Source organism: Erinaceus europaeus, chromosome 13 (assembly GCF_950295315.1).
Source record: "Erinaceus europaeus chromosome 13, mEriEur2.1, whole genome shotgun sequence".
Taxonomy (NCBI): Eukaryota; Metazoa; Chordata; class Mammalia; order Eulipotyphla; family Erinaceidae; genus Erinaceus; species Erinaceus europaeus.
In genome coordinates this window covers 98,577,680-98,591,791 of record NC_080174.1, presented here as the reverse complement: position 1 = coordinate 98,591,791, position 14,112 = coordinate 98,577,680, and the positions used below count along the sequence as shown (strand labels likewise).

At 54.8% G+C, this 14,112-nt stretch overlaps 1 protein-coding gene across 1 annotated transcript in view; it reads right to left on the bottom strand.

The window, feature by feature from the left end:
* The window catches only part of EXOSC10 (exosome component 10), a 29,826-nt gene extending 22,319 nt beyond the window's left edge, over nt 1–7,507 (bottom strand). Inside the window, exons 1-3 of the mRNA XM_007536059.3 lie at nt 7,359–7,507; nt 3,098–3,234; nt 2,391–2,514 (exon numbers count right to left, since the gene is read on the bottom strand). Of these exons, the coding sequence (XP_007536121.2) occupies nt 2,391–2,514; nt 3,098–3,234; nt 7,359–7,469 (372 nt within the window). The 5' untranslated portion in view covers nt 7,470–7,507. The remainder of the gene's footprint in view (nt 1–2,390; nt 2,515–3,097; nt 3,235–7,358) is intronic.
* Between the last annotated feature and the right edge of the window lie 6,605 nt (nt 7,508–14,112).

Below are 14,112 nucleotides of genomic sequence, written 5' to 3'. Positions count from 1 at the left end.
AATCCCCACCTAGGTCCCCTCCACCATGTTCCAGGACCTGAATGCTCCCTTCACCCTTTACTTTGCAAGACACCAATTAGTTTTCAGTTTTAAGAAATATCCAGATATGGACATAACAGGATCTGAACTCAGAACCAGGAGAAACCTCTAATCATTTAGTGAACATTGGGGCACGGAAGACGCCACTTTATAAGACAGGACATGACTTAAGTATCTGCGGCACAGCAGAGCACACACTTCTTTTTTAAAATAATTTTTTAATTATATTTATTTATTGGCTAGAGACAGCCAGAAATCAAGAAGGAAGAGGGTGCTAGAGATGGGAGAAAGACAGAAAAGACACCTGCAGCCCTGCTTCACCACTCATGAAGCTTTTTTTCCCCCTGCAGGTGGGGACTGGGGGCTCGAACCCAGGTCTGTGCACTCCACCAGGTGCGCCACCACCTGGCCCCCGAGCACACACTTCTTACATGGTGTGTGTCACACCAGGGTCTTGCATGTGTTCAATTCCACCACTCCTAGGTTGACTTTGTTCTTTTTCCCCCCCAGATACAAAGAGAGCAAGAAACAGAGGGACAGACAGCATGGCACCGGACCTCCCGTGTGGCGGCAGGCCCATGTGGGGCCAGACGTGGCAAGATGCACGTCAAGACATGTGCCCATGGGGACATGATCCTTCGGTCACTGATATAGTTGTGGTAATTAGACAACAGTGACAGAAGAAGTCACGTCTTTCAGTCCTGTGAGTTACGCTGCTCAGCAACTTTGGATAACTAAATGGGCTGAATGTGGGGCTGGGGAGACAGCGTAATGGTTCTGGAGAAGACTCTCCTGTCTGAGGCTCCAAGCTCCCAGGTTCAATCCTCAGCACCACTAAAAGCCAGAGCTGAGCAGGGCTCTGGTGCTTCTCGGTATCTTTCTCACTAAAATGTTTTATAAAAAAGTTAAATTTTATATGGGATGACCTCACTCTCAGGCCAAAGTTGAAAAACAAGATTAGAAAAGAAAACACAAGTAGAACCTGAAATGGAATTGGAGTATTACACCAAAGTAAAAGACTCTGGGGTGGGTGGGTGGGTGGGTGGGGAGAATACAGGTCCATGAAAAATGATGAATGACATAGTGGGGGTTGTATTGTTAAATGGGAATCTGGGGAATGTTATGCATGTACAAACTATTGTATTTACTGTTGAATGTAAAACATTAATTCCCCAATAAAGAAATAAATTATTTAAAAAAAAAAGTTAAATTTTTGGGGTCGGGCAGTAGCACAGCAGCTTAAGCACAGGTGGTGCAAAGCACAAGGTCTGTAAGGATTCTGGTTCTAGTGCCCACCCCCCACCTGAAGGGGGGTTGCTTCACAAGTGGTGAAGCAGGTCTGCAGGTGTCTGTCCTTCTCCCTGCCCCCCATCTCCCCTCCTCTCTCAATTTCTCTCTGTCCTATCCAACAACAGCAGCAACGACAACAATAATGACAACAAAGGTAACAACAAGGGCAACAAAGTGGGGAAAATGGCCTCCAGGAACAGTTGATTCGTATTGCAGGCCTGGAGCCCCAGCAGAAAAAAACAAAACAACGAAATTCTATATTCTAAAACTGCAATACAGTAGGAACTGCAAATCTTATTTTTTAACCTTTTCTTAAATATAGAGGCGGGGGTGCGGAGAGCATGAGAACTGTGGCACAGTAGCTCACTTGGGTGTGAGCTATTGTGTAAGACCCAAGCTCAAGATCAGCCCCCACAGCACTGACGGGAGCTTTGCTCTGTGGTGCATCTCTCTGCCTTTCTGTCTTGACTGAGGGCGAGGAGGCGGAGCCATAATGCCGAAGCTTCCTTCGATGTGGTGACTGGGCTTGAACCTGGGCCAGGCATGAGACATGTTACTTTGCTAGGACCTGCACATAATTACTTCGTGAATGTAACTATGAAATAAAGAAATCACCTCCTTTTTTATTTCCTAAGGAGTGTGTGATTCTCTTTATATTTTTTTTTCCTTGCCTCCAGGGTTAGTGCTGAGGCTTGGTGCCTGCACCACGAATCCACTGCTCCTGGAGGCTATTTTTACCCTTTTGTTGCCCTTGTTTATCGTTGCTGTGGTTATTATTATTGTGGTTACTGCTGCCATCGTTGTTGGATAGGACAGGACAGAGAAATGGAGAGAGGAAGGGAAGACAGAGAGGGGGAGAGAAAGACAGACACCTGTGGACCTGCTTCACTGCCTGTGAAGCGACTCCCCTGCAGGTGGGGAGCCGGGGGCTGGAGCTGGGATCTTCACGCCGGTCCTAGTGTCACATGCGCTTAACTCGCTGCGCTACCGCCCGACCCCCTTTATATTTTCATAATTAAAACCCTCTTGTTTGTTAGTCATCTGAAGAGCGAAACACGCACCACTCTCTCCAGGATGACATCATTGGCGTCGACCAGCAAGTCCAGCTTGTCCTCCAGCTCGGTCACCTTGCTCCGGTCTCTGATGCTGCTCCGACAGCCGTGGTACTGCATGACCCTGCTCATGCTGGGGACGGACAGCAGGCACGTTCACGAGACTGTTGTTTGCGAGTTACGTGCCCTTTTATTTACGAGAGGAGAGGAAGGCAGGGCGCCGCTGGCATAAGCACTGCTGGGGACTGAGAGTCTGACGCTTTCGCTGCTGTACCACCTCCCAGGCTGCTACTCCCAGTCGCTTTGGAAAGAGGGCAGAAACCAGACCACTCTGCTCTAGCTCACCTAGCGCCGGGGTCGGACTGGGGCCCTGGGGACTCAGGCACGCAAGCTCTGTGTCTCGGGCTGAGTTAGCTAGCGGCCCCCTTTGGAACTGGACCAGTAAAAGTTGTGCCCTTATTAAAAACTGCTGCCAGGCGGCCGGGAGGTGGTGCAGAGGATGAAGCGCCGGTCTTGTCAGCATGAGGTCCTGAGTTCTCCTGCAGGCCCTCCCTCCCTCCCCATCTCTCCCGAATCAGAACCTGACCCGGCTGAGCTCCAGTGGCGCAACGGGGTCAGCGTGCGGCACTTACGCAGAATCTGGCCGGGTGCCCTGTTTGCAGCCCCGCACACGGCCCACCCCTGCCCAGAGGCACCCCCTGGAAGGCGGCACTCACCACTGCAGCAGCCGGTCTCCCTGCGCCTCACAGAAGGCCCGGAAGCCGGGGAAGCTCCGGTAGAAGTCATACTCGTCACCAGACTGCGGCAGGCCCCCAGACGCCTTGGTGACTGCCACCACCAAGCCCAGGGCAGACTGTCCAGGACAGACAGGCAGCCAGTCAGAGAGCCCGTCCAGCGAGACGGCCGGGCGCCCACCCAGGAAGCAGTGGCCCCGCGGTCCCCGAGGAGTGGCCAACAAGCACACACACCGCTCACGCGAGGCGGCCGGGCGGCTGGGGACAGAGCTCAGCCCAGAGGAGCACCGCGGGCAAGACCGAGGTGGGGGCCAAAGGGCCAAGCTCCAGGGACATTGGGGGTTGAGGGATGGCGGGAAGGAGGGATGGAGGGAAGGAAGGATGGCGGGAAGGAGGGATGGAGGGAAGGAGGGATGGAGGGAAGGTGGGATGGAGGGAAGGAGGGACAGAGGGATGGTGGGAAGGAGGGATGGAGGGAAGAAGGGATGGCGGGAAGGAGAGATGGAGGGAAGGAGGGAAGGAGGGATGGAGGGAAGGAGGGACGGAGGGATGGTGGGAAGGAGGGATGAAGGGAAGGAGGGATGGCAGGAAGGAGGGATGGAGGGAAGGAGGGATGGAGGGATGGCGGGAAGGAGGGATGGAGGGAAGGAGGGACAGAGGGATGGTGGGAAGGAGGGATGAAGGGAAGGAGGGATGGCAGGAAGGAGGGATGGAGGGATGGAGGGAAGGAGGGATGGAGGGAAGGGGGGATGGAGGGAAGGAGGGATGGAGGGATGGAGGGAAGGAGGGATGGAGGGATGGAGGGAAGGAGGGATGGAGGGAAGGAGGGACAGAGAGATGGAGGGAAGGAGGGAAGGAGGGATGGAGGGAAGGAGGGACAGAGGGATGGAGGGAAGGAGGGATGGAGGGATGGAGGGAAGGAGGGACAGAGGGATGGAGGGAAGGAGGGATGGAGGGATGGAGGGAAGGAGGGATGGAGGGATGGAGGGAAGGAGGGATGGAGGGATGGAGGGATGGTGGGAAGGAGGGATGAAGGGAAGGAGGGATGGAGGGAAGGAGGGACAGAGGGATGGAGGGAAGGAGGGATGGAGGGATGGAGGGAAGGAGGGATGGAGGGAGGGAAGGAGGGATGGAGGGATGGAGGGAAGGAGGGATGGAGGGAAGGAGGGATGGAGGGAAGGAGGGACGGAGGGAAGGAGGGACAGAGGGATGGTGGGAAGGAGGGATGGAGGGAAGGAGGGATGGAGGGAAGGAGGGATGGAGGGATGGAGGGAAGGAGGGATGGAGGGATGGAGGGAAGGAGGGATGGAGGGAAGGAGGGACAGAGGGATGGAGGGAAGGAGGGATGGAGGGAAGGAGGGACAGAGAGATGGAGGGAAGGAGGGAAGGAGGGAAGGAGGGATGGAGGGATGGAGGCAAGGAGGGACAGAGGGACGGAGGGTAGGAGGGATGGAGGGATGGAGGGAAGGATGGATGGAGGGATGGAGGGAAGGAGGGATGGAGGGATGGTGGGAAGTAGGGATGAAGGGAAGGAGGGATGGAGGGAAGGAGGGACAGAGGGATGGAGGGAAGGAGGGATGGAGGGATGGAGGGAAGGAGGGACAGAGGGATGGAGGGATGGAGGGATGGAGGGAAGGAGGGATGGAGGGATGGAGGGAAGGAGGGATGGAGGGATGGGCGGAAGGAGGGATGAAGGGAAGGAGGGATGGAGGGAAGGAGGGACAGAGGGATGGAGGGAAGGAGGGATGGAGGGATGGAGGGAAGGAGGGATGGAGGGATGGAGGGAAGGAGGGATGGAGGAATGGAGGGAAGGAGGGATGGAGGGAAGGAGGGAAGGAGGGATGGAAGGAAGGAGGGACAGAGGGATGGTGGGAAGGAGGGATGGAGGGATGGAGGGAAGGAGGCATGGAGGGAAGGAGGGATGGAGGGAAGGAGGGATGGAGGGAAGGTGGGATGGAGGGAAGGAGGGACAGAGGGATGGTGGGAAGGAGGGATGAAGGGAAGGAGGGATGGCAGGAAGGAGGGATGGAGGGATGGAGGGAAGGAGGGATGGAGGGTAGGAGAGATGGAGGGATGGCGGGAAGGAAGGAAGGAGGGATGGAGGGAAGGAAGGAGGGATTGGGGGTGGCAGGAAGGAGGGATGGTGGGCCGTCCAGCCACCCACCCAGACACCAGCCGAAGAGCCAACAGACACTCAGGTTCAATCCCAGCACCACCCGGGGCTGCAGGTGTCTGTCTGTCTGTCTCCCCGCTCCATTTTTCTATCTCTGTGCAACGGATCAGAGAGTGAGAGGGAGGGAGGGAGAGAGAGGGAGAGAGAGGGAGAGAGAGGGAGAGAGATGGGGGAGAGAGAGGGAGGGAGAGAGAGAGAGGGAGGGGGAGGGAGAGAGGGAAAGAGAGAGGGAGAGAGAGAGAGGAAGGGGGAGGGAGAGAGGGTGGGAGGAGGGAGGAGGGATGGAGGGATGGAAGGAGGAGGGATGGAGGGATGGAGGGAGGAGAGATGGAGGGATGGAGGGAGGAGGAATGGAGGGAGGAGGGATGGAAGGAGGAGGGATGGAGGGAGGAGGGATGGAGGGAGGAGGGATGGAGGGAGGAGGGATGGAGGGAGGAGGGATGGAGGGAGGAGGGATGGAAGGAGGGATGGGAGGAGGGATGGAGGGAGGAGGGATCGAGAGAGGAGGGATGGAGGGATGGAGGGAGGAGGGATGGAAGGAGGAGGGATGGAGGGATGGAAGGAGGAGGGATGGAGGGATGGAGGGAGGAGAGATGGAAGGAGGGATGGAGGGAGGTGGGATGGAGGGAGGAGGGATGGAGGGAGGAGGGATGGAGGGAGGAGGGAGGAGGGATGGAGGGAGGAGGGATCGAGGGAGGAGGGATGGAGGGAGGAGGGATGGAGGGATGGAAGGAGGGATGGAGGGAGGAGGGATGGAGGGAGGAGGGATCGAGGGAGGAGGGATCGAGGGATGGAGGGAGATGGGATGGAAGGAGGAGGGATGGAATGATGGAAGGAGGAGGGATGGAGGGATAGAGGGAGTAGGGATGGAGGGAGTAGGGATGGAGGGAGGAGGGATGGAAGGAGGAGGGATGGAGGGATGGAGGGAGGAGGGATGGAGGGATGGAGGGATGGAGGGATGAGAGATGGAGGGATGGAGGGAGGAGGGATGGAGGGATGGAGGGAGGAGGGCGGAGGGATGGAGGGAGGAGGGATGGAGGGATGAAGGGAGGAGGAATGGAGGGAGGATGGATGGAGGAGGGATGGAGGGAGGAGGGATGGAGGGAGGAGGGATCGAGGGAGGAGGGATGGATGGAGGAGGGATGGAGGGATGGAGGAGGGATGGAGGGAGGAGGGATGGAGGGATGGAGGGAGGAGTGATGGAGGAAGGAGGGATGGAGGAGGGATGGAGGGAGGAGAGATGGAGGGATGGAGGGAGGAGGGATGGAGGGATGGAAGCAGGAGGGATGGAGGGAGGAGGGATGGAGGGAGGAGGGATGGAGGCATGGAGGGAGGAGGGATGGAGGGAGGAGGGATGCAGGGAGGAGGGATGGAGGGAGGAGGAATGGAGGGATGGAGGGAGGAGGGATGGAGGGAGGAGGGATGGAGGGAGGAGGGATGGAGGGAGGAGGGATGGAGGGAGGAGGGATGCAGGGAGGAGGGATCGAGGGAGGAGGGATGGAGGGAGGAGGGATGGACGGAGGAGGAATGGAGGGATGGAGGGAGGAGGGATGGAGGGAGGAGGGATGAAGGGAGGAGGGATGGAGGGAGGAGGAATGAAGGGAGGAGGGATGGAGGGAGGAGGTTGGAGGAATGGAGGGAGGAGGGATGGAGGGAGGAGGGATGAAGGGAGGAGGGATGGAGGGAGGAGGATGGAGGAATGGAGGGAGGAGGGATGGAGGGAGGAGGGATGGCGGGAGGAGGGATGGAGGGAGGAGGGATGGAGGGCTGGAGGGTGGAGGGCCCTGGCCAGGCAGCGCTCCGGCCCGAGGCGGCCTGTCTCGGCACTGCCGCAGGTTCGAGTCCCGGCCCCCGTTCGGGCGCAGGATCAGCCGCGGGCGGCGCTCGGTGCTCACGACCCGGCTCGGAGGACTCGTGGCTACTGTTACTGCTGTCGCTGTTGTGGTCTAGGCGTCTGTCTGTCTGTCTGTCCGGACTCTATGCACTGAGTCGAAGGGAACAGGCCAGAGGGAGGAGGGTCCCCGCCCCGCACCCCGGCCCGGCCCGGCCCGGCCCGGCCCGCGCACTCGCCTTCACGAAGCTGTCTGCATCCCGAAAGCCCGGCAGCACCATCTCTGCTTCCGACGCGGTCGCACTGGCCGCTGACGGCGCCTTGGGCTCCGCGGGACTGGGAGGCGCCATCTTTCCGGCCCACACGGCGTCTTCTCGCGAGACTTCCCTAGCCAACGCGACACGGAAGCCCCGCGCATGTGCAGAGCCGGTCGCCGCGCGACTCTCGGGAGTTAGAATCGGGGGCGGGGCGGGGCGGGGCGGGGCGGGGCGACGGACACGTAGCTCGGCTGACTCCGCCCGACGCTAAGGCCCGGGTTCGAGCCCCTGCGCCTCCTCAGACCCCGGATAAGCGGTGCTCTGGCCTGTATCTTTCCCGTTAGAGTAAAATAAAGAAAACTGGAGAAAAGGGAACAGAGCCGCAGCCAGGAGCGCCCCGCGCGGGGAAACTGAAGACATGTTTCTCTGCCCTGGTGCATAAGCCCCACAGCTTCGCCGGCGGGGGACTTCGGGGGGGGGGCGGGAGGCCCGGCCCTGGGTCGGCGCCAGACTTGCAGGCAGGCCCAGGGCCCTGCGTTTGACCCCCGCCGGCATCTGCGGTTGTGCCCCTGCTCTGGTCGCCCCTCCCCTTGCCAGGCGAGAAGCTGTCATGCTGAGACCCCGGGCTAGAGGACCCCCATCACACTGGAGGAAACTATCCGCTTATCATTATTTTATTTTATTTTTTTAATATTTTATTTATTTAGTCCCTTTTGTTGCCCTTGTTGTTTTATTGTTGTAGTTATTATTGTTGTCGTTGTTGGATAGGACCGAGAGAAATGGAGAGAGGAGGGGAAGACAGAGAGGAGGAAAGACAGACACCTGCAGACCTGCTTCACCGCCTGTGAAGCAACTCCCCTGCAGGTGGGGAGCCGGGGGCTCGAACCGGGATCCTTATGCTGGTCCTTGTGCTTTGCGCCACCTGCGCTTAGCCCGCTGCGCTACCGCCCGACTCCCCGCTTATCATTATTATCTTTTTCTTTTTTAAATTGCTTTATTGGGGAATTCATGTTTACATTCGACAGTAAACACAATCGTTGGTACATGCACAACATCTCTCAGTTTTCCACATAACAAGACAACCCCACTAGGTCCTCTGTCATCCTTCTTGGACCTGTGTTCTCCCCACCCACCATCAGTATCTTTTCACCAGAACCCTGCTCGCCTCTGGCACCTGGTGATGTGGGGCATTGAACCTGGGACTCTGTGGCCTCAGGCCATGAGCCTCTTTGCAGAGCCGAGCCGTCATGCTGTCTGCCCCACCTGGGGATTGAACCTGTGGCGGTTATCTTTCCCTTTCCTCCTCATGTCTCCACTTCTCTGAAGCAAGTCGGCCCAGAACGGCAATTTTGGCGATAGCCAAATAAACGCCCCCAAGCTCGTTTATTTTTATTTTATTTTTTATTAAATGATTCTTTTTTTAACGTTTTATTTATTCCCTTTTCTTGCCTTTGTTGTTTTATTGTTGTAGTTATTGATGTCAGTCAACAGCTGTTGACTGGCTACGGAAGAAGGGCAAACGCTAGAAGAAGAAAGTTATTGATGTCATTGTTGTTGGATAGGACAGAGAGAAATGGAGAGAGGAGGGGAAGACAGAGAGGGGGAGAGAAAGACAGACACCTGCAGACCTGCTTCAACACTTGTGAAGTGACTCCCCTGCAGGTGGGGAGCGGGGGGCTGGAACCGGGATCCTTACACCGGTCCCTGCGCTTGCACCACGTATGCTTAACCCACTGCGCCTGACTCCACAAGCTCGTTTATTTACAGTGTGTGTGTGTGTGTGTGTGTGAGGACCAGAGTATCAGGCTGGCACATGCAGTGCAGGGGCTGAGTCGCGGCCTCACGCTTAAGGGTTCAGTGACCATCCACTGGGCCATGTCCTGGGATAACAAACAGCAAGCTTTATGTTTTTGTTTTTGTAATTTTTTTATCTTTGTTTATTGGATAGAGACAGCCAGAAATCGAGAGGGAAGGGGGAGCTAGAGGGAGAGAGACAGAGAGACACCTGCAGCCCTGCTTCACCAGTTGTGAAGCTTTCCCCTGCAGGTGGGGACCGGGGGCTCGAACCCGGGTTCTTGCACATTGTAATATTTGCGGTCAACCAGGTGCGCCACCACCTGGCCCCTTTGTTTCTTACCAGAGTCCTGCTCAGCTCTGGCTGATGGTGGTGCAGGGGATTGAACCTGGGACTTCGGAGCCTCTGGCACAATGGTCTCTTTGCATAACCACTGTGCTGTCTACCCCACCCACAAAAATCAATTTTAGGGAAATTAAAGCCAGGTCCTCCCCATGCTGTGCCCCGGCCCACCCATCTGGTCGTGGCTTATGTGCTTACCTCCCCTCTGGAGCATCTTGACTCACCCACTGTCGGTTAATTCCTAGCAGTGCCATTTCTCCCGACTATGCCAGAAGACTCACGCCAAGGCGTGTCAAGGCGTGGCCACCTCTCTCCTGCACTTTCCAGGAAACTGAAGATGTGTGTGCCCCACTCTTCCCCACTCACCTCTGCAGGGCCGCCCTTGCCCTTGTGACGGTCACAGTGGGATGGCAAGCATTGCTAGAGGCCTGGGAGGGTCACTGCGGGCGGTGAGGGTGGGGATCTAGACAAGCACATGGGCTCGGTATTCTCTCTGCTAAGTCCCGATGAGTCCACAGATCACTGCGGGGCTGGGCACTGACCCGGCAGGGCACGCAGGCCGTACTTTAGGGCTCAGCCCATGGAGCCCGGCAAATATTCACTCTAAGGATCCCGAAAGTCTGACCACATCCTTCCCTTCACACAGGGTTACTCAAAGTCATCTCAGACTTTATTCATTAGACTGGATTTGAAAAATCATCAGTAGGTGGCTCGGGAGGTGGTACAGTGGATAAAGTCTTGGACTCTCAAGCATGAGGTCCTGAGTTCAATCCCCGACAGCACATGTACCAGAGTGATGTCTGGTTCTTTCTCTCTCTTGCCTTTCTCTCATGAATAAACTCAAAAAAAAAAAAAAAATCAGGGAGTCGGGAGGTAGCACAGCGGGTTAAGCGCATGTGGTGCAAAAACGCAAGGACCCGTGTAAGGATCCTGGTTCGAGCCCCTGGCTCCTCACCTGCAGGGGGGTCGCTCCACAGGTGGTGAAGCAGGTCTGCAGGTGTCTATTTTTCTCTCCTCCTCTCTGTCTTTCCCTCCTCTCTCCATTTTTCTCTCTGTCCTATCCAACAACAACAATAATAACTACAACAATAAAACAAGGGCAACAAAAGGAAATAAATAAATATTTTAAAAAATCATCAGTAGGGTGGGGGAGATAGCATAACAGTTCTGCAGAGACTCTCATGCTTGAGGCTCCAAATTCCCAGGCTAATTCCCCTGCATCACAAAGCCAGAGCTGAGCAGTGCCCTGGTAAAATAAAATAAAAATCAGCGACAAGGGAGAAAGCATACTGTTTATGCAAAGAAACTCTCGTGGTGGGGGGGGCGGGTGGTGGCACACCTGGTTGAGCACATGTGTTGCAATGTGCAAGGACCCAGGTTCAAGCCCCCGCTGCCCACCTACAGGGGGAAAGCTTTGCGAGTGGTAAAGCAGGGTTACAGAATTCTGTTTCCCTCTCTGTCTCTCCCTTCCGCTTGATTTCTGACTGTCTCTATATAATAAAGATAATAAAAAAATTTTTTAAAAAGAAACTCTCATGGGGCTAGGCAGTGGTGCACCCGATTAAGTGCACATAATACTAAGCGCAAGGATCCAAGCAAAGACCCAAGTTCAAGCCCCCAGTCCCCACCTGCAGGGGGAAAGCTTCATTAGCAGTGAAGCAGGTCTGCAGGTGACTCTCATCTCTCTCCCTCTCCGTCTTTCCCTCTCTCAATTTCTCTCTGTCCTATCCAAAAAAAAAAAAAAAGGAAAATTGGCCACCAGGAGTAGTGGATTCATAGTGCCAGCACCAAGCCCCAGAGGTAACCCTGGAGGCAAAAAAAAAAAAAATCTTATGCCTAGGGCTCTGTGGTCCCAGGTTCAACGCCCTGCACCACTAAACACTAGAGTTTAGTGGTCTGGGAAGTGGCGCAGTGGATAAGACATTGGATTCTCAACCATGAGGTCATGAGTTCGATCCACTGCAGCACATTTACCAGAGTGATGTCTGGTTCTTTCTCTCCTGCTATCTCTCTCATGAATAAATGAATACATTCTTAAAAAAAAAAAAAAGAGTTGAGCAGTGCTTCGGTAAACAAACAAACAAGAAAGTACATAAAAATCTCCACCACCAGGTCGGTGGTTGCCGGGGGCCAGCCCCAGCAGGTTATTAGGGTAACCTGGAAGAGGAGGGGTGTCAGTAAAGAATGAAGAGTGAGGGATGAGTGAGTTGACGCTGAATCAGGCTCCAGCAGACATCTCCGTCATACTTAAGCAGAACTTTATTTTTATAGTCTCATAAGGCTTTGATTATTAAAAATCACCAAGTAAGAACAGCACAGGCAGGGAACACCTCCTGCTTTGTGGAACATTCACATTCCAGGGGCACTTTACTCCCTAGAGATCACATCACAGTTTCTGTGTCTTTTGTTATTCCTGTACCTGTGTGCTAGGCACATGTCCTATTGATTAATATGAATATTCTACCTGTATATTTATGCCATTCTCTTGTCCCTGTGCATCAAAAGCCAATGGTTCATAGAAAGTTCCAGCTTGTTATGTTTCTGGGGTCTTAAATTGAACAGCCCCATTTTTCATAAAATCTGTTCCATTGTTTGATGAAGGAGTTTTGTTTTGTCCCTTACAGAGAAGGCACCAAGGCGGTGCTGACCTGGCCAGCCTCACCATGAAGTTCAGCTCTCTAGCTGGAATCCATCTTCCTTGTGTGCTCACTGTGTGGCCTAGGCTCTCGTGTACTATTCCTGCCTGAGGAAGTGGGAGATTAGTGGTGGGAGATTAAAAGGCCCAGTGTGTCTAGGCAGGTGCCAGAGCTTTCCATTTATTCATTAAGCTATGTAAGGTGGCCTCTTCACTGTGGGAAGCACCAGTCGTTCTCTATTTTGGGGGGAATCCTAAAGGACATGGTGTTGATAAAGGGGGAAACATTTCTTCTTCTTGGGAGTCTTCTGAAAAATTCTGCATGACTGGTATTGCTGTTCCGTTATGATCAGTCTTACAGAGTGCAGTGCAGGTTTTGTCATTACTTTTGTGATTGGTCAGGTTCTGAGCCTGGCCACAGGTAAAGATTATCAAGACCACACAGAGCTTAATCCCAAGCCCTACACATGGCAAGAGGCAGCGTGGCTTCAGTTTGGCCCGGAGAGTCCAGCCCAGCTGAATTTCCCGCGAAGCTGGTACCGTGTCAAGCAGCTTGCATGGTGGTGCTCGTGGCAGGTGAACTGGCTCCCTCTGATAGGGCCCTGCTTTGCCACGTGTATACCCAGGTTCCAAGCTGGCCCCCACCACAGTAAAGGAAGCTCTGATGCTGTGGTCTCTTATACTGTCTTTCTCTTTTCTTTTGCCTCTGGGGTTGTCGCTGGGGTTCAGTGCCTGCATCCTCGAGGAAACACTCACGAAAGACATGTCTCTGATATCTGATTACTGTAAAAAATGGCGACTAATCCCTAGCACTGCAAAAACGGTATCATCTGTTTTCCATCTACACCATGCCTCGGCCTCACGTGAGCTTAATGTGCAGCTTGGCGATACGAGAATCCGGCACAAAGCCCAGCCAGTCTATCTTGGCGTTACTCTCGATCGCACTCTGTCATTTCACGAACATCTCATAAAAACTGCAGCAAAGGTGGGCGCGAGGAATCACATCATTGCAAGACTGGCCAGCTCCTCATGGGGCGCGAGCGCTTCCACACTACGATCATCCTCTCTGGCATTATGCTATTCCACTGCAGAATACTGTGCCCCAGTATGGTTCCGTAGCCCCCATGTCCACTTGGTCGATTCCAAATTATATTCCTCCATGAGGATAATTTCTGGAACCATCCGTTCCACCCCGGTTCCATGGCTGCCAGTTCTTAGCAACATCGCCCCGCCAGATATTCGTCGGGATGCGGCATCAGCATCATCTAAGTTCATTTCCCACGTCTACGCTCGACCGGACCTGCCAATATACACGGATATCTTCGCCCACCCTGTCCAACGCTTGACGTCTCGTCACCCAATCTGGTCCCCTACGCCTACACTGAACTTCTCTGTTCCAGATTCTTGGAAACAGAGTTGGCAGTCAGCTGAGGTAAAGAACAAACACCTCATCACAGACCCCTGCAAGCGTCAACCCGGCTCTGACCTAGCACGTTATGATTGGGTCCTCCTCAATCGCTATCGAACAGGCCATGGCCGGTGCGCCGCTATGTTCCATCGCTGGGGAGCCAGAGACCACCCGAACTGCCCCTGCGGCTCCAGACAGACTATGACCCACATAGTCAACGACTGCCAGCTCTCGATTGAAAGGAGGTCTCGAAACTTTACATCAGGCTCAACCTGACGCTGTTGACTGGCTACGGAAGAAGGACAAACGCTAGAAGAAGAAGTGCCTGCATTGTGATAGATCCATGGCTCCTGGCAGCCTTTTCTTTCTTTTTTTTTCTTCTCATTTTATTGGATAAGACAGAGAGAAACTGAGAGGGGTGGGGAAGATAGAGATAGGAAGAGAGATAGACACCTGCTTGTGAAGCGACGACCCCCCCCCGCCCCCCCGCAGGTAGGGAGCCAGGGACTCGAACTGGGATCCTTGTGTTTCATACTATGTGTGCTTAACCCAGTGT